A 24,748-nucleotide genomic window follows, 5' to 3' on the forward strand; every position below is an offset into this window, starting at 1 on the left:
CATATAACCATTTCTAACTGGTTTCACCTCTGTGTTAAACATTCGTTCATTCTAGCAAGCAGTGAAGAAGATATTTAATTAATGTAAGTTGTGAAGTGCCCGTTTTGATATCTGTGTGAGTCCTAGACTCTTATAATAAGCCAAGCATTGTTCATTGGCAGGCCCCTGCACTCTTGATAAGTTAGTTTTATGTGTGGTAGACATGGCTTCTGAATATGTTACATGGATGCAAAGTAAAAATACAAAGCATTACTACTTTTGAGGGTGCTAATAAGTTAGCAGTTAATTCTCAGTGGATTGTTCTGTGTAATGGCTGGGTCAGTTTATTGAGTGACAAACACAAGACACAGAGGTTACTTAGGCAGCAGACCTTCATTCAAAATATTTTTTTCTTCCAGAAATACAATTAAAATCCTTCATGGTTTTTACAGTATAACTTTTCTTTTGTAAAAAAAAAAAGACAAATCTTGAAATGAGAAGTCAAACTCTGGAAAAAAAAGTATCCAGAAAAATTCTCAAAAATATAGAACGTATTCTGAAGTAAAGGCAGAAAATCCATAATTTTGAAATTATGGAGGTGGGGGGGGGTAATTGGACAGCAGGTCATCTCCTCCCAAATTATCTCAAGTCCCCAAAAATGGGTATATTACTCCTGCTTACACACAAAAAGGTAAGGATATTGAACAACAAATGATTTCAGGCGAGATCTGTGGAAAGCTGGTCAGAACCCATAGCAAGAGGGCCAAGTGGTGTTTCCTTGGAAACCCAAACTATGTGAGAGATGTTATGACCTACGGGTATCCAGTTGTCCTGTTGTGATTGTGTACGGTGTCTTTTCATTGAGATAATCTGGAAACACTTTTGCCTTGCCTTAGAGTCCTGTTTAAGGAACACCATCTGTGCCGTTTAGGGGAAATAAATTAGACTATGCTGAGACAATTTGTCATTGTTAGAGCATCGACATGAGACTCACACAGGTGAAGAACAGCCAAACAATGTGAACTGAACCTTGGTTACCTTCAGATCCTTATTTTCTTAAGTTACATACATCTGAACGACTAACATTTTAATCAAAGATGTTTGGTGATGTGTTCCAATTTAAAATTATCCCTGTATTTTTTGAGCATGGTGCTGGTGTTCTCAATTATAGGAAATGGCCTGCAGCTCACAAGACGGGGTTTAAGTGAAAATAAAGGTGAGTGCCAAAAGATTGCTTTGTAATAATCACGTGTAGTACAAAATAAATAGAAAAGGTAGAAAAAACAGTATTTGTGAATACCTTTGGAGTACACAGGTTTCCCAAACACAGGTATAATCACTGAACCAAGGAAAGTTCCCATCAGATGTGTGAGGCAGGAAGTTTTGAGAGTTTACTTTCTAATGACAGAGGTTAAAAGGTGTTTACATTTCTGGGCAGAAAGCCAATCTCTCACAGCCTTGTTGTAGCATAGCAGCTAGACTCAAGCACAACAAGAGAAAAATAATTAAAAAAAAAACAGGGTGCAAACTACTGATCCTAGCGATAAAGTTTGACACTGACTAAAATGTCGATGATAAAGATCACTTCTATTAAACAAAGAGTTCTATTTCCAAAAAACCCCCACCCACCATCCGCCGATAGAGGCCGAGTCAGTCAAAAAGTTTGGTCTTTTTTTCTGTCTGGGAACCATGTGATAAAGACTGTTGAAATGCCCTGAAAACAGTCATCTCTGTGAAGGCAGGAGACATGCAGTGGGTTTCGTTTTCACATTTGTATAAGGTGTGAGCTGGTCAAAGTTTGCTCTGTGAAATCATATCGGCTTTAAATGGGGAAAATTAAAAGTTCAGTCCCCAACCCTAGGACAGATAAGCCAGTGTCTCAATTGTTGCGCGAACGCTACCTTTTTAAATCTTTAAAAAAAAAACATGGTTACCATGAGATGGCTGATGCACGTTTTCAAACTGTCAAGGAAAGCTTTAAGGTTCCTTTCAAGTCTTGAAATTTGTAGACCCTGTTCCACAATTTGTCTTCACCACTAACTCTGTGCATCATGGTGCTTTTTCCAAAATTATACTACATGTCAATACCAGTCCTTCCTGCTACTGCACCCTCTAATTTCTGTTTCATCTCTGACCCTAATGGCTTCATTGAAATAATTATTGGGATAAGAAGTCAAATCATCAATTTATCAAGTTTTAACAAGTGGCTAATTGAGTACAACCTGTGAGGCCTACTGAACTGGAGTGGCCATTCCTGCTCTTTGTTCAGTTCTGCTGACATAGTGAGGCCATGTGATTTTTGGTCCATGTGCCATGTTTTAAATATGCGTTTTGCATTTTACTAGCTAATCTTGAACCTTCATGGGTTCAATTTCTGACTGGTTTGCTTTCTGTGTGGAGTTTGCACGTTGCATGTTATCCCTGTTTTTCTACAGGTTTTCTGTGGGTGCTCTGGTTTCTGCCCAGCTTCCAAAGACGTGCTGGCTAAATTTATTAGTGTTTCTAACCTGTCCTGGGTATAGTCCTGCCCTGCGCCCTGTGTTTCCAGGACTGGCCCAAAGTTATCATGACACTTGCCAGGGATACGTAGCTTTCTGGTAATGGAAAGGTGAAAGAATTCCCATCTCCTAATGAGCTGTTTGTGCCCAATCCACAAATGGAATTAATTGGTAGGTCAGCTATTTGACTTGCCCACTTTTAGGCTATTGCTGGCAGTGCTGTGGATACAAGATTTTAGGTTTCCATTTGTCTAGTCGGGAAAAGCTGACTGGCTCTAACACCAATTTTCAGATGCTTGCCATTGAAGTTCCCCCACGAAATAATCTCAGTGCACAGAACTCGAGGGTCTTTAAAAAAACATCAAGAATGGTGAATCGCTCCCTCAAAACAAAGTCTATTTTTCTTTACAGAGCCCTGTATGGTTCTGTAAACCACAAGAAAAAAGCTCCCCCCCCCCCTTCCCATAAACATCTGAGTCTGAAAATCTCTTGACTTACTATACCGGCTACAAACAAATTAGTTCCTCGAAAAGAAGTTAAATATGAAAGAGCAGGCAGAATGCGCGAATGCAAAGGCACTTGAAGACAGATGAAGCCACTGAGTTTTCCCCCTCTGTCTTCGGGGTTTCCTTCATGTCTCATCTCATGTTCTTCAATCCTCTGGTGCAAGGCCAGTCTTCATCTGAGAGGAGGCGACAAACTTCATCCTTACAGCAGTTCACAATGGCACGGGCGGAATAGGGATTCGTTCAGCACATCACCTTCAATTTCGGAAGCCTGCGTCCCTCAGTATCGGCAACAGAACAGTTCGGCAGGAGAGAGTGGCCAGCGAGGCGAGGCTCAGTCAGGTGCCCGCCGCCTGCTGGCTCCTTCTCTCGGGCCCTTGCGGTTCATACCGGGTGGACAAACTGGTACACCAGTCTCTGGGAGATATCTGGCTTGCGGATGATGCCCTTCTTGTAGTACTGGCGAATGGAGCGGCTCAGTTTGTCATAGTTCATGGCTGGGCGGTTCTTCCGAATGCCCCAGAGCCGCGCCACGTGAGCTGAATCCTCAATTTTGAAAATCCCTGAAAAATATAATCCACCAATTAGGCCTCAGAAAGTGCACGCAAAGGATAGGTTGCAGCAAACTCTGCAGCCTTGCAGTTTCTCTTCACACTGTGATCTTTGTGACACACTTTCTAAAGGTAGCCTGCTCCAGCTCAGTTCTGCATGAGTGAAGTATTGTTTGCTTAATCAGCTCAGGTGAATTTGGATTTTGGTCTGTATTCACTGACCATCTGAAGTTACAAAGGAAGCCTATGGGACCGTTGATCTTTAGGACCCGAGATACACAGCCTTGACCTCATGTACAGATGTACAGGAAGCAGACAAGCTCTGGTAGGATTGACTGCCTGCTCTCATCTCAGACGTTCTTACAGTGGTATATTCAGTGATGACCAATGTCATTGGTGTGTCAGTGTGGAGCTGGGTCAGAACAAGATGGCAGTGCAGCAGGGCTAGGTGCCAGTTAGGACAGACAACCTTCATTCTTATAGTCTGAGCCATTGCAAGACTTCAGTCCAGTAACATCTGCAAATACTTAGCTAGGGCTTAGTTCCACTGAACCAGCAGCGGAAGATCATGTATTGATTTTAGTAACTGGAAGTGTGTAGAAAATGCCCTGAAGTGTAAATTATGAGTTATAACAAAGATTTGCAAAGAGATTAGAAGGGAAAGTAGAGGGATGCTGGAAAAGATCAAATGACATGGACTATCTATTATTTGTCCTAATAAGCACATTATCTGCTGGTTTGGACACCAGTCAAGCTCTGTGACATAATTGAATCCTTAATTGGACTAAAAATGTGCTAATTGACCTTGTTTTCAGTTCTGTTTAGGATCTCAGAAAACCATTAGTTTATGTACAGATGGGGGACAGGGAACTGGAATTATAGAGCTTGGTTTGAGCAAACAATACAACTTGATCTGGCTAAAGCCAGTGTACAGGAAGTTCCATCCTCTGCCTGACCCTCACCTTTCTCCTTATTGAGCCAGCGGATACAACGGCCATAACTGTGTGGCTTCAGCAGCAGCTCCTTCAAGAACTGCCACAAGTGGATTGGCTGTCCTGAACAGGAAGAGTCCGCCTCCGTTGCCGACCAAATGTCATCACTTCCTGGAAACCAGAGACCAGAGACCAAGGGTGAGTTACAATGGAAGCAATCTCTCAATTCAGCCAAAATGCCAGACCTCTAGAGTTTCATTGTTTCTGTTCTAAAAAAACGTTTTTGACTGTCTGTCCCCCCCACTTTGTTGTTAGTTTTAATATTATAGATTATTTAAGACAGTATTTAAAGCAGCATCTAATGAATACATTTTCTAATCTTAATATATTCGTTTTTGGTATTATGCCTACAGCAAATGAAATGAATAAAATGAAAATTCACCCATTTTATTTCTATTTCCTTCTTAGTTTCAGCTTCTTTTGCTTCTGGTTATTCCTTTGTTGACCAGTTGTGGGAAATCATTTATTTAAAAAAAACATAATAATATTGGTATAATATTGGTATACTGTAGCTACAGACAACTGGTGCCTCGCCCATGCAATTTCCACACCTGTCTGAGTCACAGAACTCTTGACTCAGATCTTCAGCTCACAGTAGATCAAAAGCGGTAACTACTCCCAGGAAATGGCTGGATGAGTTACCTGGATAAATTTGCTACTAAACCCCTAATTAGCTGGATGGGTAAAAGGCCTTCTGGCCGTTTGCAGTCCTTCTTGAGTTACTGGGGGCACAGAGCTTCAGTGGGATCTGTTTCCGTTTTGTGGAAGGTTTGTGGAAGAAGAAAGAGCTGGAAAGGACGGTGGAATTTACCAGAAAATTTGCTGTCTCGGGGAGAACATTCTTCCTTCATCCATGCGGCTGTAGGAGGAGGCAAGAACAGAAAGTGGTCAGGGATGACAAGGTCATGTAGATCACAGCGCACAGCGGGACACAGTCCACAGTGAGGTGAATTGCATCCTGCTGCATAAAAATGAACAAAGCTAATGAAGAAATAATGCCTCTCTGATGAAGTATCAACCCCAAACCTCTCTGCCTGATCAGAAACTACAGTATATGTGCAAATGCAACACTTTTTTTCCGTATAAGTGAATGTGTGAAGGGGTGCGTTTAATACTTCAGAATTAAAAGATCTATTCTTTGCACTTTCAGGAGTTAGCACCAATGACTTTGTCTTGAATATTGTCCAGCGACTGCTGCTCAGTAAGACGTCACGCAAGAGTAAATTCTGATAGCAGGGCATCAGATGTACATGCAAAGTGTCAGTGTTTTAAATGTAATTTTTTCAGGCTGGTGAGGGTTAGGGGAGAATAACATGCTCGTCTGAGAATTAGGCCATGTGCCATGTGACATTGTTGTACGTTGCCATAGAAAAGCGTGATCGGCCGTCTTGGGATTCCCAGTTCATCCTGCGTGGCAGACAGCTAAATTATGACATAACGCCTCCTCTCCCACCGCCACCCAGCCTCAGTGTGGTCCAGGCCCAGGCGTACCTGACTTCCAGATGTCCAGGTGGGCGTACAGCACGTCCCCACACAGCGGAGACCTCTGTCGGAACTCCTCCTCGCTCATGGTGCACAGGTCCTTCCCGTTCAGCTCGTGGAAGGCCTTCCCCACCTGGGGCAGCCGGTACAGGTGCTCCGTCCACAGCACCCACTTCTGGACGTTCCCCGGGTTCCACTCCATGGGGTCTGCGGAGAGCACAGCCAGCCATCTTCATGAGGCAGGTTCCTTTCGGATCCTTTTATTTTTTTTTGTAAATAATACAACTAAACTTCTCAAAAATGTGCAGTGCAGTATATACAAAAACTCTGCACACAGTGCTCTAATACACGGCTGCTGGTTTTGGTTCTGGCCAAGCTCTCAGTTACACAATTGAACCATTAACAGGCTTCAACAGGGTTCATTTGAACTGTGTTTTTAGCTCTTAAACATATCAAACTTCACCTTTTAACTATTGCATTTCATCCGTTTTTCATCCAATTCAGGGTTGTAGCAGAGCCAGAGCTACACCCTGATCGGGACACCAGTCCATCACAGTACAGACCAACACAAACACAGACACGCACATGAAACGAGGGACAACATACAAACCACACGCAGATAGCTCCGCAGGTTTAGAATTGAACCCAGGGCCCCAGAGCTGCAAGACAGCAGTACTAACCTCTCCTCCACCATGCTGCCCTATTGCAGCTTATGATTAACAAAATCTCAAACCATTTAGAAAAAAATGTTTTCCAAGAGCTTGGTAGTTGAATTAAGGCTTCCATCAGGTAATTAAACCCAGATGGAATGAAAACCAGCAGGTCCAGGACCAAGACTGGAACCCCTGATCAACTCTTATTCAGACGCAAACACCTTTGTTTCAATTACCAAAGTGCAGATAATTTCAGTGCCCATTATCTTTCTGTTGTAGAATTCGCAGTAGTAGTAGTGGTGAGCCTATTTTTATGAGCCTGTATCAGGTAATGGAGTTACATAAAGTTTTATTTTGCCTTGATTTTATTCACACAGGCCCACACATGATGTTACATTAAATGTTATATTATTAATTGTGCCATATTATTAAATATCATATTAAGTAGACTATAGCACGTTTCTGTTGTGCTTTGTCAGGAACATAACCTTATAGCTCTACAAAGTCTAATGTTGATCAAACTGCTGTGCACAGGGAGTGTTATTGTAATGATGAATCTGATGTAGCTTATTCACATTTCTCTGGGAGACCTGTTCCAGGGCATTTTGCAACCCGGTGTGAACACATGTGAAAGTCAACAGAGAGATTTGCACAGGGTGGAGTGATCTGCCCCATTCTGATGTTCACTGCCCATAAAATACAGCGCTGCACCTGACTGCCTGTGAAGGGGGCTTAGCTGGACGTCATCAGAGCTGTACAAAAAACATGGAAAAGGCAAACAAATGGCCAAAGTGTGGCCTCAGAAACACCCCGTCCTCAGTGTTTGCACTGTTACATTTAACCATGCGTTTTTGGAGCACGGGAAAATTTTTTGTGGAGAATTTTGTGCATTTTAGAAGGCAAACATTAAGACTTGGCACGCCCTCAGACTTTTGGAAAAGTCAGATTCCCATGGCGGCACAGCAGCCTTTAAGTGAGGTGACTTAAATAATGTTTTTTTTTACAGGATGGAAGAATAGTGTAACAACGGGAGCTTGGGAAAATCCAGGTTTGCTGAAAAACAAAGCAGGGATTAATACTGTATGTGTTACTTGTCTGAGCTTCAGTGAGAACTGGAATTGGGTGCAATTGCAATTAGTTACAATGCAGCCATGAATTAAGGAGGATTATGAGTTTCAACCAAGCGTTCAAGAATGCACTTTGCATTGTACTTTGTACAGTTATCCGTCAGTAACAGTTATCCTTCGGTTCTTATGGAAGATTGTGTTCTAGTCCTAGATACAGCCAGGGGATGGCTTTCTTTTCTGTTATCTTGTAGGCTGGCACAGGCATCCAAACCAGGTGTATATTTTTTACTAGTTACCTTAATCTGACATAACCTTATACTAACAGATCAGTTAAATTAATGCAAAAATTGCCAAAGCATTTTTACTTTCAAAGTGCTGCTGTCTATTTTAGATAGGCCTTTGTTTAATATATAAAACACCTATAAGAATGTTGCAAAGTACTGCACTGTCTTTTACTTTAGTGCACGTTTTGTAAGAGGTTGCATTGCTGCTTGGTCGGGAGAATTCTCTGCACTAAGAAATCTAAAAATGATGCTAACACAACGTTGCCCAGCTGGGGACGCCAAAACATTTCAGCTACTGCCTAGATCGGCAGTGCAGAAGTCCCAGATTCCAATTGGAGTTTGACTGTGATTGACTGCGAGAATCTGGCAGTGTGGAGCGGTGGCTCTGTGGCTAAGGATCTGCGCCTGTGGTTAGAAGGTTGCCGGTTCAAATCCTGGGGCCGGCAGAGGAATCCTACTCCGTTGGGCCCCTGAGTAGGACCTTAACCCCAACTGCTCCAGGGGCGCCTTATAAATGGCTGACCCTGCACTCCGACCCCAAGCTTCTCTCCCTGTCTGTGTGTCTCATGGAGAACAAGTTGGGGTATGTGAAAAGACAAATTCCTAATACAAGAAATTGTATTGGGCTAATAAAGTGATCTTTATCTGTTGTTTCTTTCTGCTGGACGAGGCCTCCGTGACAGATTGGTCACTCACCAGGAGTGATGTTGAGCAGCTTGCAGGCCGTCTCGATGTCCTTCAGGACCTCTCCCACCACCATGCTCTGCACCTGCTCCAGGGAGCGCTCCTCCATCTGGCAGTCCAGCTCGGGGGACACGCCCAGGCCCGGGCTGTCGATGACGGGGCATTGCTCGGGCTCCTTCCGGGCGTCCGGCCTGGGGCCGACGTGGGCTCCCTCGGGGACCTTGAGCAGCCAGGCCGAGTCCTCGGTGAAGAGCATGTCGAAGCAGGAGAAGTAGACTCCCGACAGGCTGCGCTCGGGACACAGCAGGTCGCGGGGAGGCTTGGTGTCCTCCAGGTCCCAGGTTTTCAGCTCGTGGTCCTCCCGCTCCAGGATGGTCAGGGAGCTCTCCGTGAAGCCGGCTCGGCTGGGATGCAGGGTGCTCGTGGTCAGACCGGCATCTGAAGTCCCCATGGTCTCTGCCATGCTGCAGGGATTCAGAACTGACCATTAGGGAAAGAGGCTCCACTGCTCTCCTAAGAAGGCAGTGATCCAGACATACAGTAAGCCTGGTAGCAAAGGACAATTGTTGTTTCCTACAGGTAGGGGAAGCCTGAAACTTTATTTCTATTCCAAACCAGGCAGTACTATTGTATTCAATACTCCCAAATACCAGAACAGAAACTTCATGTACAGTAGACTGGGTTCTGGACCAATTAGGAAGATTACTAAATGTTTTTTCAGTAAACACACAGGGCACAGTTTGTACAAGAATATAGAAATCCACTATTTGGTCAGCGTTACCATTTCTTTATTGTGCTGCACTTTAAACGGCTGCTCTTTCTCTTTCAAAATGGACAAGTCGCCTCCTGATCTCGGAAGAGGAGGTTAGTGTGTTATCTTAGGAAAATGAGATGGGATTTACCAGGCTTAAAGCTTGTCTAAACGACAGCTTTCATCATTCTTACGCTGTATGAACTCTTAAAACAGAACAAAAAATACAAAAATTCTCTCATGCCAGCTAATTTAATACAAGTACTGAAGTCAAAGAGATTTCATGACTAAGTTCTTAAATCAATATTGACTTACACATCGTAACGTCTTTCAGTTAATTCACCTATTGAATCCTACTAATACGGATTACAGTTTGAGCAGAGGTTTTCTGCCCGTTTCGTGTACTGCATGAATCGAAATGGATCCATACTGGAATATGTAAACATCGGAAATATTAAAGCAAAGGTGCTGCTCATTGAGTGCTCCAAGTGCGTAAATGGTAAAGCAAATTCGATTTCTATTTATTCAAAGGCTAATATGGTAAAACAAGCATTCAAAAAAGGATTAAAGTAAAGCTCACAGAAGAAATGCGAATCAGCTTATCTGGAAAACCTTTAAATACTCATCATTAAGATTTTTAATCCATAAATTAGTAACCACATTACAAAATCCTCTGACACCTTTTACAAATATGCTCAAGAACTTCGTAAAATACCACCCTGCATAAAACTGTGTCATTGAAAGATTTTTCTTCGACCTGCTAAAAGTAAATTTGCTGAACAGTGTTATGGTTGTCAAAGACTTTTGGAAAAGAAAACTATCTTTACCTCTTTTGGAATAAACGTCTTTCAAGACGTTTGCATCCAGTTCAATCGCAACAGACCATTAGTAAGTAGACATTCACTGATTTTTCAAGTTTTGAAACAGCTGGGTTTTGTGAGCTCTGTATTCGCTTTACTCCTGGTGTAGATGATAAGGGCAAGCCTGATCTCTGCATCTTTTTATTGGCACTGTTTTCCAGGGGGGTGGGTTTTTATTTCGGTCTCAGTCCAAAACAATGAGAGATGAGCAAAAAAAAGTATTTCAAGGAAGTCACTGGGTTTTTCTCATAAGTAATGGAGTTAAAGGGATTTGACTGAATCATTTACTTGCGGGTCACCACTTGCCTACAGGCCTCAACGTGGGGCTGAGGGAGCCCCGTCCAGCCCTGGGCTGCAGTTACGTCCAGGTTTCACACTTTTTTCTTGTCCCTGACCCTGCTGTCTGTGAGCTTTCCAGACGGCTGGAGTCGGTTTTCTTAATAAAACCAAACAAAAAGGCCAAATCCGTTTCTACTTCTTGGGCAGGACGCTTTGAAAATGAGACCTGACAGCGATGTCATTCCTTTCCCTCGGCTACTCTAGGCTGCCAGATACATCGGCTTTGTTAGGGAAGGGAGCAGCTGTGGTCAACTGCAGGTACCATAGCAATTTCTCTTCTTCCTGAAGGAGTCCTCACAGGCCAGACCAGCACTTTATTAGCGGCTGTTTTTGTTTCTCGCAGTGCTAGAGTGAGAGCTTCATTACTTCCAACCTCAGTTCGGAAAAATAAGACATTTCTTTTGCGCACACTGGTTGGTTAAGCATCCTCTGCAGGTGGGCCTGGCTTTGAGTCTCAGGCTACACCGCAAGCTGTTAATCTCTCTCATTTTCCGCCTTTATTGAGGCCAGTAGAGAGGAGAGATTCTACAGCCTGAACTGCCTTTTGCCCAGGAAAAAACAGGTGAGCATGTGGAGGTATTTTAGGTTTTAGATTGTTTTATCCTAAGAGAAAGTTGTTTGAAGGCACTTTAAGAAGTCTACGCTGAATCTTGGCCCTCAGGCTGGGCCATGCTTAGACAACCTTTCAGCGCAGACACACTGTATATTAAGAAGTATGTAAAGATTGAGATGCATATTTTCACAGTAATATTCAAATATGAGCTGTCAAATGCCCAATTCCCACTTTTGAGTTTAGAATATTTTTTTATGTTGCTTGTGAAGAATAATTGTCGAAGTTAGAAAACTTGGAATTTGGAAAGCCAGCTTTGAAATTGAAATCAGTTCAGCTCTACAATATATCCGTTTGGGCTACGAAAACAATTGTAGCCCAAACTGTCACAAAAATAACTACATCTAACAAAATATCAATCCCTGTATCTTACATTCACGCCTTGCAAAGAATTGTGCATTGTTTCAGTTTTTACAATAAGAGTGTTGGGTTTTACACATCCATCTCTCCCGCTTTCAATACAGAGCACAAATTCTTAAAATTATTATGTTTTCTCTCCGGCCTTGTCCCCGTTCCTAGGACTGCTTGAGACATACTGTACAAGACTTCATGCAACATGACAGCAGAGTGGAAAAATCTTTTCCCCAGCATCTGGACAAGAGAACGCGATAGTCAGGGCCTGATTTTAAACAGTTCTTGTTGTTCTGTTTATTTTTGCACAAGTGAGCAGGTTGGCAGGGTTCCAATCACCTTGCAGCCCATGTGAGTTGGCACTGAAAGAAACTCTGAAGCCACTCCCGGAGGTAACCCCAGGGAAGACAAAGCTATCCCTTCTGAAGAAGCTCCTTGCTCATCTAAGTTCCTTCCTTGCTCTCCCTGTCAATTTCTCCTTTCATCCCTCCCCCCCATCAGAAGGTCTCAGACCTGCTCTTTTCTATTTACCAGGAGGCAGCCCGCAGGGCACAGCAATCCCAGCATGCACGCCATGTGCCCTGTCTGTCTTGCGACAGCTTGTGTTAAGCCCATTAGGCCAGCAAATGTAGTTGTTTTCTTTCTTCTGAGGGGAAGAATGAGTGGAAAAAAAGAATCTTAGGCTCTCCAGGGAAAGGATTAAGCCCTTGACTGATCTGTAAATGAGTTTGGTTAAGAACTTCCAATATTCATTTCAGGGAATTAGGGTTTGGTCCATTTCCTTGGGAATCAGCCTCAGATCTTTCAAATAGGATCCAAAGCTCATACAGATAGCCTGCCTGGGAAACTGAATCCTACTGGCCAGGCCCATTTTTTAACCACTGTGTGGACTTCTCAGTCTTCAATTTGAAAATCATGCCATGCAATTTAAAGTCAATTTTAACAGAACTTTCATGTACGCTTTGTACGCTTTGACAGTTAAGACCCCTTCCTATCAGGTTCATTATGGAATGATAGATCTTTCAGGCTTACAGCTGAAGTCTCATTAGTTTTGTTTAGAGTCATTAATTTGGCATTATATTCTAGCTCTCTCTTCTGTGGACTAGAATTTCTAGACTGACCCTTTATGATGACCGAGGACATTGTCCTATACAGTAGGTGATACTTTTCTTCAGATGAAGAAAACCGTGGTGCAAAGTACTTGATCATTACATCCCCTGACACTGTTCATAAGAGTAGAGGAGTCAACTCCAGTGTCCTAGCTAAACTACTCTCTAAGCCTGAACAGTCTGGTCTCCCTTAAGTTCCTTTTATTACAGCTGATGAAACTGTTTCTCTCTCCTCACCCTCCTCTATGTCGTGGAGCTGCTGTACCTCACCCAGGCTATTGCTTCAAGGGTTGATGCATATGGGTGGTTATATATATAATATATATAAATATATAAATATGTATATATTTATATTTATTTATATATATATATTGTATATTATATATATAAATCCCTTTGGGGTCTTTTGGAATAAAAAAGAGCTATATAAATTGAATTGTTTATTCTTATTTTTTCAGTTGGCTAAACTATGTGTTGTTTAGATCTAAAGATAATCCACAGTTTTCTTGAAATAAAATGTATTGAGGCCCTTTAGAGACATTGATTCATGCTCTATGTCTCCATTTTTTCAAACAGGGCTGGTTAAGAAAGGGGCTGGAACAGTCAATTGAAAACACTACAAAGCACCTGAAGCTGACTTTGTGAGCACTGTCTCAGAGACAGCCCTGTGAGTTTCATTACAGCACCGGCTGGATTTGCAGGACAGTGTGTGTACAGAGCTATATGGACACAGTGCAGTCCAGTGGTTAGGACTGAGGGCTCACTATGTGCGGACCTGGAGTTCAAACCCTAGCTCTGCAGCTGACGCACTGGATCTCAGTGGTCCTCCTTTGAACAAGGGGCCAGAGACGGAAGCTGAGCAGCACGTTCTTATAGGATATACTGTAGTTCAACCCCCTTGGTCTCATGGAATCTGCAGAAATGGAGGGAATGGAAATGGGGATGTGGGTTCTGACAGAAATGGGTGTGTGAAAATGGGGGTGCGCATTCTGCAAGAAAAGGGAGAGCCTTCCTTACTGGCCCACAACCGCCCTGCCTGGGAAAGAGCAGTTATAGTTAGGACCACAGACCTCTTCCCTCCCCAGCCTTTCATCAGCAAGCTCACCCCACAGGTGTCCAGCAGAGCCTAGCACTGCAGTATACTAGATCTAGGCCCACACTGGCTGTGTAAGTCCCTCTCACTTTTACCTTCCAGCAGGAGGTCAGAAAGCGAGTGAACTTGACTCCTGAGCAGCCCGGCTCACTTCACAACCTTGTTTAACATCTCCCACACCGACACACACCTTTCCTCCCTAGTCACTTTCTATGCAAACAATTACAAGCCTGGAAAGAGATATGTGTGGTACAGAGCACCCCCACCACCTCTTTTACTCCTCCTATTTCTAAAATACGTTTTTTTACTCTTGATTTTGGACTTAGCTTGTGTGTACAATGGGGTGGGGCTGTTTGCATTGGACCTGCGTGGAGCTCCATGTGCCCTTCGCAGTGTTGACAGAGAAGTTTTCAGGATTATTTTTTTTTCAAGTCACAATACTTCTCACAGGGGTGAACTGTGCTGCTGTTGTGTGTATTGAGATGGAAAGTGAAGAAACAGTTATGCCCGTTTCGAAATGCTGCACCAAAACACCTGTGCACTATTGCGGTATTCATGCTTTAGCCAAGACCCTTGAAAACACTAGACTCACAAGTGAGATAAGCCTCAGGGGGGAACTGCAGGCCTTGGAAGGAGATGGCAGGAATATTGATTCTAATTACCTACAGCAGCCAGGGAGTGCCAGAGATGGGGCAAAGCTGGCCTCGCAGCCCTTCACCACCTGGGAGAGCTGTGCTTTGCCCCACCAGTGATCCCCTTTTACTATCAAACATTTTTACAATTGGTCTGGGGACTTATGATTGACCCTGAATTTGAATCTCATTTCTGTTACTGCATTTCCAATGTGTGAAAAGAGGTCGTGGCACTGAGGTTTGCTTTATAATTGTTCACCTGAAGGTGCCTGGGAATTCTTTCTTTTTTTCTTTTCTTTTCCTATGGTTTCCCGAAGCCTCTGTGTGTTCCACTACTGTTCCACTGCTTCCCAGGCCTTGCCTCCAGCCGATTGTTTTTCCCAGTGTACGCTGGGGGAAAAGTTAAGGACTATTCGTTTCACGTCTGTCAACAGTGGCAGGACTGGACAGTTGACACACTGGATGCCAGCTGGATTCAGGATGACCGTTCAGGCATTCCAAATCAGGTTATGGAATTGAAAATATGATTGAGGGTCTTTGAATGTCAGAATAAATAATATATATAAAAATATTAGCATAGGTCCTGGAAAGCTAAAATTTCTTGGAGGTTTATCAATGAGTATTGCTATCAATATGGACAGCTGCCTTGGAAAATATTGTTAGCAGTTTTTCTGGATCTTGTCGAAGCAGTGCATTCTGGTCCTAGAACACAGCAGGCAGGCATGTGAAAGGCAAACCTCATCGAGTCAGATTTTGCTTCATACTCTGTCCCATTCCCAAAGCCTACATAGTGACTGAGGATTGTTTTAATTGGGCAGCAGCCAGGGCTGTTTTTTCTGACAAAGAGAAAATGATCTCAGGAAAGAAATAATCTTTAGTCTTTATTAAACAGTTTTTGAACCAGCTGCTTGACAGAGACCTACTGTACTATGTACAACCTTTTGCATCCAGTAGTTAAGAAATGCTTTGGTCTGTCCGACAATACTCAGAAGTAGGCAGAAATACTAAAAAGAGAATTGTAAACTATAGTTTTGTGACATGAAGCGATATGGATACTTCAGTTCGGAGTGTTAGGAACTTGAAACACAAAAATATATAGTTTTGTTTGAATCAGAGGGTGGAGATTTGGAAAGGTGTGCTGGTATTGTTCCAGCTGTTTTTCATCACAGACAGAAATGCGTAACTGAGCCGCGCTTTAAAATCAGGCCGCAAAACGATAAGCTGAACATTATCAGTGCTCCGGCCTTCAGAACACAACAAGGCCTAAAGGTATGAATGAGAAATAAAAGCTTAGAAGAGGAGCAGGCTGTTATGGGAAGGAAAGGTCAAATTGTAATTGCAGACCATGATAAAAGAACAAATGACAAGGAAGTGGGCTTGAAAAACAGAGAAGAGAATTTAATGTGGCTGAATAAATACTGAAATCTTCCCACTCCTGGTTTTCGGGGATTAAACCAGAGTACAATGCCTGGACGCAATAAGTCAGAAAGTAAAGGAAAGGTCCAGGAGGGGTCACAGCATTGACAGAAAGGTCAAAAGGCCAAAACTGGATGTCCATCCATCTGTGTGCTAGAGTAGGCGATGGAGCTGGACGATTTGAGAATGAAGTATGCTGCCGTGGCTGCAGAAACAGTCAGAGACGTGAGCACGAGTTGTACTCATTGGCCATGCCTGTTTCTGTTTCATTGCACTGCAGTCTCTACACTCTATATCAGGAATGCACATTGGGCATCAAAAATCAATTTATTTAGCAGACCCTTTTATTCAAAGTGATTTGCCCATTTATACAGCTGGGTGTTTTACAGAAATACCTTACTCAAGGGTGCAATAGCAGTGTCCCACTGTATATTTAAAGCTCCAGTCATCCAGTTACAGGTCCACAGCCCTGACCTCTCCTCCTTACTGCTGTCCCAGCAATGAACTGATGGATTGGACAGTCCTAGAAGGCAGTTCATTTTTTTTATTAAGGCAGATGAGCTACCCAGTAACTAGCTGGCTTTTGAGAGATCAGGTGCAAGTAGGGAGCTATGTCAGTGAGTGTGGGCTGCAAAGGAACAAGTAAAGGTTAATTCCACACTGAAAAGCAGAAAAAAACACAACATTTCAACTGCTGAGTTTCTTAAAGGACCAGTGTTGTTGGATACCTTTAGTCTAGAGGACAGATATAACCAGGTTTTATACAGCCAAGGTTTATATTAGTAGTCACACTTCACTTGAATGTGATTTTGATTAAGTTTAAAGGTGCTACAGTATATGAATTGGAATATTATTATTCAGCAATCAGAACACATGACTATTGTTTCAAAAAACATATCAAGTAAATATGTATTAAGAATAAAATATGAATCTTGTCACAGCAGAGTTCATAGATCTAGAGTTGAGGATAAGGTTAGGGTTGGGGCCAATGTGAATAAAACTTTTCTCATAGTGTCCTGTTTTGTTCATGTTTTTGGTGTGCAGGTGTTCATATTATCCAGACAACCAGGTTAGGAAAAAGAATATAATTGTTGATCCCATATTATCAGTGCATCCATGGCAAAAGGGGTTATATCATTGTTATATCAATGACATATGAAGTTATTCAGTAAACAAATGTGGAAAAGGATTTGAGATGAGGAAGCATATTGGTATATGGTATATTCAGTATGTAGTACTTCACCGATGGGTTTCAGTAACTTGTGTATTGCTAATCCGCACGCCACCTATGTGCACACTAGGTATAAAATGTCTTCTCAGAAAATGTTGCTGCCTCTACTAGTTAATAAAACAAGTAATACAACGCGGTTACTAGAGGAAATCCTTAGACAACATAAAACAGCAAGTAAAAAGCAAAAAAAGAAACATAGCTGAAAGGAATTGTTCTTTTTATTGATCTCTGAAAATGTGTATCTTCTGTCTTGTGTTATCCATGCGTTCAGTTGTAAATCTTGTAAATCTGTCAACGCAAGGATTAAGTTTTGGCTTTCTGTTAACAAACCTGTTTGCTCACAGTAATAGTTTCAGTGTGGTTGAATTCCATCATGAATACTTGCACTGCTGTAAATTGGCAGCTTCCTGTCAGGGTATACAGTAATTATACTTTCTGGTACTTTTTAACCGTTAAATTCATACAAGATACTACAAGAGGTACGATATACTAATGTAACAGTATTAATTCCAGGAAAAATCACACTTATTCTTTGTATTCGTTTTGACCATTCTGATACTGGAACCATCACACACAATGGTCATAGCAGTGTGGGATTAACTGGGTCCTACTCTCACCCCCTCCTCCTCTTATTCAAGAGAAGCGGCTGCGCTTGTCCGTGTCTTTCAGGTTCCTGCAAGTCTGGGCTTGCTCCCCAGCGATAAATATCTCCAGCAACTGGCACCTCAGTTAAATTTTGACCCCAAACGTGCGTCTGTGTCTGGACAGCCAGGTGGTGGCAAAGCAGCTCCACACATTGTCAGGAAAGTGTATTATTTAAAGAGTATGCTCGCTCACTGTTGGCACATTTCTGCCTGTGAGGATTCCTGCATCTTTTTTTTTCTGCACTTGGACAAATTCTCAGGTTCTTAGCAGTCGTTTTGTTTTTTCTTCCTACTTTTTCCTGTGTTGAAGTGATTCCAAATGGCTTTTTCTCTCATCTTCAGAAATGGGCTTCACTGAGGATTGGACTATGCTGAGAGCGATCTAGAGAAGAGCTGCCCAGACTATTAGATGTATTTTTAAAAACACATTGAGGTGGAGCAGTGGTTACTGCTCTGAACCTCTGACAAGGCAATGGGTTTGCAATGCACACACTACTATCGTATCCTTGAGCCGAAGAGCTCTTTCACGCTGACAGGGATCAGCACAGTTAGAATTTGCATTCATGGAGACAAGAATGTGTGATAGACACGAGTCTCAGTCTGGACAGGGTGAAGTTTTTGTACTTATACAGCCAACTGCACCTGCACCAAGTGATATAGGACTATGGTTTGATAATAGTTACAATTTACTGTATTGAATACTACATTAGATTGGCAAATTATTTCTATGTGATTAAAAGTTACCTATACATTTAATGCAGAATTTTGAAACCATAAACTAATCTAATTTCCTTTGTTTTGAATGCATTCTACACTTCAACGCTCAGATTATATTTTTAATGGCTGCAATTTTGTGACCAGATTGTCAAAGACTTTTTCCACAAAACAAATCTTACGTAGAACTTTTATTAAAGACTGACATTCTTTTGAAAACCAGTAACTCTTTGGAAATTCTAATGGGCTTGAGTCCATTTCTGATTTTTCTCCTGGAAACTATTCCCTGTGGCTCAATCTGGCTGGCTCAACAGCTGGCGGAATGAGTGGAAAAATTATTGAGTGTTATTAACAAAACTGTTGTATGCTGCCGTTAGGTGACAGTTTGACCTACAACCAAGGAAGGGTTAATGTGATCCACCTTTGACATGTAACTCTGGCTCAACAGGTTTAGATTTTAATCTTGCATTTAGAAAATAATTAAAGATGGTATTAATTTTAAACATATGCTTGTGTGGCAGAAGATTCATATAACACTACGGAAACTATTCACTATCTATGAACCACTTACATTTGTAACGAACTTGCAGAATCAGACCAACATCGGTCGTACACTTTCCAAAACAAAAATGCTTTCATTGTGGAGTTTTGATGAGGGAGTCAGCTCAGACAGGTTGAAGGACAATTTGTGTTTTCAAAAACCCTGCTTTAGTGGCTGATTGCTACAGAGATGTTTTATATCACCTGGAGATGACTGAACCAGGTCGTGTCATTGCTGCTCGTGGGTGTGACGGTCAGTACTACTGACTCGTACTGTAGCTCTCAAGTCGTGGGTTTGATTCCAGACTTGGGTGCCTTCTGTGTGGATTTTTGCATGTTCTCCCTAGATCTTCAGCTCCTCTCTCGCCACCCATGCGCAATAGATTAATTGACGTGTCCAAATTGTTCTTGGGAGTGTGTACCCTGCGGAAAAAAACCTCTCCCAGCTTGTGAGGTAATCTACTGGGACAGGTCCCTGGTTGCCACTATCCTTAACAGAAGAAATTGATTTTCTGATGAAAGTGGTTTGGCTTCACAAAAGAACTATATAATTGTTTCAATTTAAGAAATTTCAGTGCTGTCTTTCTAGTCTTCAAGAAACCTAGTCTTCAAACACAGCTTGTTAACCAATGTCAGGACTGACACCACATCACTGCACAACAGGTCTGAAGATTCGTCTTACTTACGAGTTGCTCTTCAAGCCAGAAAAACGCATTAGGGGTGTAATTGTGTGGTGAGAGGAGGTGTCATACTTGAAGAGTAAAAACACTGGGAAAACAGAAGATTTCTTAAGTGAAAAGATTTTGACTTATTTAAGGCACAGGCAGTTGGACCACTCAGTGAGGAGCTGGGCAACATTGGTTATCTGTTGTAGAAAAAAACTTTTAATTCTCAAACTGGGAATCTGTGCAAAAAGCTTTAAGAATTTCAATTGCAATGTCACGACTTGAATGTTTAGGACTGTTTACTACAGTTGTCAGTTTATCTTTCTGCATTAAAGAACCTGTCTCTATCCAGAAAATTATATATCCTTTTATGAAAATGATTCTTACAGTAGGTGTGATATGTTTTTTGATATCTGATTAATGATACTCATACTGATTATTGTTCATGCTTATGGTGAAATAGGTATATTTCATCGTATGAAGAGTATGCAATGACAATGCTGTGTATGATTTAAGGTAGCAGATTCTATATATACTGTAGATATCTGAGTGTGCTTTCTTGTTTTACATTTTCCATTATTTAACAGTTACTGTACAAGGCACAGCAATGAAAATGCAACGTCAGTTCCTCAGATTGTTAGAACCCTATGTTCTTTTGTAAAACACTGTTTTTAGGCTACATTACAGAACGATTTTTTAAATATGCTAAGGAATTTTCTAGAAAACAAATGTAATGTTAATGAAAGCACTGTACTCGAGTCTCCCAAAGGCTTGATTGCCATTCTCAAGAATTACTTGCAAACTCTCAAATGCTTCGAAATTGTGATCTAGAGCACAAAGTGATGCAAAAGCAACTTGGTACATTGAAATTCAGGCGGAAAGACTTAAGTCTGTTTATGCAAGGCCACTGCCTTTATGATGCCCACTTTGATGTGATCATGAGGTGTCACATTGTTGCAAAGGCTTTAACCTTAATTGTACTCAAATACAACATGTTTTTTTTGCAGGAGAAAACTTCCTCTCCTCCGCCTGTTCTCGCCTGCGTCACTGGACGCGAAACGTCAGTTCCCCAGCGGTGGCTGATAAGGTCTGTTTGCAGATGGTGGAAGAGCCCTGCGAGCTGTTACGCACACACACGTGTGGAAACAGCTGCACTGTGGGACCGGGGGATCCACCCTCTGGCTGGAAAGACCATCAGGAACACCTGACGATTCACAAGGAGCTGGGCTCCCTGGTGAATCAACCTCTGCACACAAAGCACCCCCAGCAGGCTGGCTTTCTTACTGCAGAGCAAAATGAGCTCAACTTCCTTCTGTCTCCAAACAAAATCCAGTTGCAACTCAGAAAGTGGGCTTAACCCAATAAAATATGAAATATTCAATTGACCACCCTTCTCAGGTGGTTAAGTGGAACCACAAGTTCATAACTTCTAACTTTAATCCTAATTCCCCATAACAAAACTGTATACATATTTTTAGATGTAATATTTCAAAGTCTTTAGCTTTTTATTGAATTCAGTGACACACTTAACAGGATACTTTGCAAGGCTCTAGTGTGGATACATATCCAGAGAATGTCCAATTCTTAAACTGCATTTAACCAGATAAATGATCTATTCCTCTTTTCTGGATTTGTTTCATCTCTGCCTGGAGCTGCACCTCTGCTGGTCTAGTTGCTTTTTGGTGAAGTGGGAAACAATTGTTCTGAAGATGATTACATTTGTTTTTAGGCTTTTGTTTTTCCTGTAAATCATGCAAACATTAAACTCTATAAAAGACTGATATACTCTACTGGTATGTATTCAACAACCTCTATGTGTAGCAATTCTATCCTGATCAGAATATCAAAAAATAAGATGCATGTATAATAGGATATATTTAGGATCTAACAGGACAATAAACTGAAGTTCCAAACTTTATATAGCCAGGTCTAGGCTTGTATATGAAGGGTGAAAGATTGATGGATGGATAATCTCTCAGTTAAATTGGATTCCAAAGTGAAATTGGCACTCATTTGGGCAGGATAAGAGTTTTTAAATCTTTGTGATTAGTGCAATCCTTCAGTTCTAGGTTGCATTAGGGACTGGCTTAACTGCTTTGACTCAGCTTTGAAGGACAGCTCCCAGACAAAGATTTAGGAGGGCTAGAGGCTTTATTGGAGAAAGCAGAAAAACCACAAAATTATATGTTACTAAACCATATAATTGTGTAGTCCTCTACCTTTTCAAAACTGTAGAGGACTACACAGCGGCACGCTGTTAAAACCACAGAAGAAACTATTTTGCTCAGACTGAGACGTCACAAAACTGTTTTTTGGTTTTGCTACATTAAGAAAAGACATGACTGAGATCAAGCCTAAAATATAGTGTGTGGTGCTCATTGTGACATTGTCATTACAGATCCATTATAATAAATAAATTAGTTCTTATTATAAGCACAATGCAAAATTAGGTTTAGGGCAGAAAGACTTGGTTTAGTCCAAGATATTCTGATACAGGGATGTTTTGGCAACAATCCACATGTTATCAAACAGTACTTGTTCATTTCTGCTAAGAGACTTACAGTATGATATAATGCACATAAGGGCATATTTTAAACTCATGATGGTAAAAAAAAGTTGCATAGTACAAAAAAACAAAAAAAAGTGTACAGTGGCATAGTGTCATTGTAAATGTACGGTAGTGATATAACATAGTACAGAAGATATTCACTAGTCCACACTGTGCATGGCAACTATGTTCCTGGGTTGGTTTTCAGTCTACCTGCCGTTTCTTTAAATAGTGTAATGTCACTGTATCACAGAGCCTAATTGTTTCAATCATACAGATTATTCCTTTCAATTCAGCTTGATAAAAATGTGAAGACAAGTTATTATATACAGTTTGTATGGTCTTGCAAAACCTGACCAAAAGGTACAAAAGGACCCAGTTATAGTTTGTGATTTTTAGCAAAACCTTTCCTCCCATGCCCTCAACAGGAGTGCATATTCCACATGTGTGAAACAGAATTCAGAATTCAGACAGCGCTTCTCAAATTCACGAACTTCACAGATGGTGCACAGTTGGATTGGAAGAGACAATAAACAGCACAAATATTCAGAAAGTGGTATGAAACATACTAAGCAAAATGTGGGAATGAATTCTAATTTACATGTTTGTGTGTTTAGAGAAAATTATTTAAAAAAAATAATTCCCTGAGGGAAATTGCATTTCTTATTCATGGGTTTCCCCATGCTTACTATTTTTCTTTCAAAAGAAGCCTCTAGTGTTTCAGTGTCACCTGCTTCAACAGGAACTTATTAGAGCAAAGTAGAAAGGTACTGTAGGATGTTTGTCCTTGGTTTCAAACACTTTCAAAATGAAAAGCGGAAAAGTTGGTTACAGACTTGTTTCTTCTCATTTACAGTACGTGTTCAACTCCTGTGTCCCGGAGTCATGTGAATGCAATGCAGGCTCACTGGTTTGCTCATAGAGTTAGGTCATCCAGTAAGTCATTAGGGATAAAATTTCATTCCCTTAAAGTGCTCACATTTCCAAGTGAACCTGATCACTTTGACACTTTTGGCCAATTAATCTTGTTTTGTAAAGCATGTTAGTAATGTCACCCTTATAAACAGACTGTGTATAAAGAAACAGTGCTCTGTCTTACCATGCAACGGGAAGAGCTTCGCAGATCAGTCGCTCTTGGGGAGCTGAAGTCCTCTGTCTCTTTCAATTTGCAGAAACGGGATGCTCTTGCCTCCAGTCCAGAAATGGTCCAGTCAATGGCTTGACTGCTCTGACAGCCCTCTACCCGGAGTCTCAAAAAAAAAGCATCCAAGCACAGCAGAGAGCGCCTGAGGTCTCGCGCGCAGGTGATGGGAGGGGAACAGGTGTGCTGGACGGATCAGAACGCGTCAACGGCCCAGTTCGGTCTTCTCCTGGTTTGGGGGGGGGGGGTCATATACATTCGGCTTCCTCTTACAGCTTACAGTGCTCCGCTTACTGTGAGCAGCTCCTGGCCTGGAGCAGGGGGTGCTTTCAGAGTGCGAGGCAAAGGCAGGCAGCTCTACAGGTTAGGTCTAAGAAGGGGCATGCCTGTGAGTGCGTGGGCGAGCTGGCGGGCTGGTGGGCGAGTTCCAGTCGGGCTAGCCCCGTCTCCCATCGGCCAGTGTGCCTGAGAGTGAAGCAATGCCTGCTCCATGGACTCAGCTCGTATTTATAGAGAGACCTTATTTACCTGAGTAAACAGTGTGTGTGTGCCTACCTCAGTCGGAGGTATTTAAATATCTCGGAGAGGGCTCTCTTTCCCCCTTAAGGAAGAAACGAAACTTTTGTTTCCTTCTTATTATTTAACCCTTTGTTGGCCACAGCTGCAGGCTGGGAGAGTGAGGGGAGGAGGGCTCTGTGTGCTGAGAAATGAGTTCACAAGCTGCTGGGAATAGATGGCTCAGATGAAAGTTTCCTCCCTGGTTCACAAGGGCACTGCTGCTGCAGCTTGGTTATTTTTCTGAGCTAATCTCTCCCATTCCCCCCTTCTCGTTTCTGCTTCATATTACAATCGCGATTACCATTCTCAGATTACAAGATCTTTGATTTAGGGGTCTGCAGAACTCAGGCTCAGGAGTAAAATAATGGCTATCCAATTCGATTGATGTTATTTTCCCACAAGAGGTGTAGCTTTGATTCTCGGCTGAGTAGTTGTCAAACTTACAGCTTGGCACGCGCTGGAAAAATAAAATTTCCTAAAATATCTCCTAATATCTATTTGGTCCTACCTGCTAGAAGGCAAAACAGAAGTATTCACCCACAATTTGTAATGCCCTGTAATAGGATGTGGAGTTATTTAAACACAAAGGCTTTTTGCTGGCTGACTCTTTTGTAAATATGATTATATTTTCTGGTCTGCGGGATAGAGATCTTGAGTGTACTACATAATTTGAATAGTTTTAAATAGTTTTTTAACATGTTTTGTCAGCCTTTTTATTTCTGAAAGGGTGTGTTACTATTATTGAGGCTTAAATTGTTTTAAATATATAACTTATAAAGGAATGTTAACGAGATGGCGTGGTCAGTAAAAAAACGTAATCGCACATGCATTGTGATTGTGGATCTAGAAT

General features: G+C 41.8%; 1 protein-coding gene across 1 annotated transcript; it reads right to left on the reverse strand.

The window, feature by feature from the left end:
- Positions 1-353: 353 nt before the first annotated feature.
- spdef (SAM pointed domain containing ets transcription factor) lies at positions 354-23,827 on the reverse strand. Its single transcript, XM_088639876.1, has 6 exons — positions 23,299-23,827; positions 8,709-9,160; positions 6,018-6,215; positions 5,338-5,385; positions 4,497-4,637; positions 354-3,546 (listed from the first exon to the last, which is right to left on the reverse strand). Exons 2-6 carry the CDS (start codon positions 9,157-9,159, stop codon positions 3,368-3,370), a joined length of 1,017 nt encoding a protein of 338 aa, XP_088496002.1. The 5' UTR covers position 9,160; positions 23,299-23,827; the 3' UTR covers positions 354-3,367.
- Positions 23,828-24,748: the final 921 nt, after the last annotated feature.

This window comes from Lepisosteus platostomus, chromosome 7 (genome assembly GCF_059453375.1).
Source record: "Lepisosteus platostomus isolate fLepPlt1 chromosome 7, fLepPlt1.hap1, whole genome shotgun sequence".
Classification (NCBI taxonomy): domain Eukaryota; kingdom Metazoa; phylum Chordata; class Actinopteri; order Semionotiformes; family Lepisosteidae; genus Lepisosteus; species Lepisosteus platostomus.

Bases quoted from the DNA above. Each gene is read 5' to 3' on its own strand.
- spdef (XM_088639876.1), bottom strand. From the start codon at position 9,159: ATGGCAGAGACCATGGGGACTTCAGATGCCGGTCTGACCACGAGCACC. The intron at 5,386-6,017 runs GTACGCCTGGGC...CTCCTCCTACAG, and splicing joins CCTGGACATCTGGAAGTCAG to CCGCATGGATGAAGGAAGAA. The intron at 4,638-5,337 runs GTAAATTCCACC...TCTGGTTTCCAG, and splicing joins CCGAGACAGCAAATTTTCTG to GAAGTGATGACATTTGGTCG.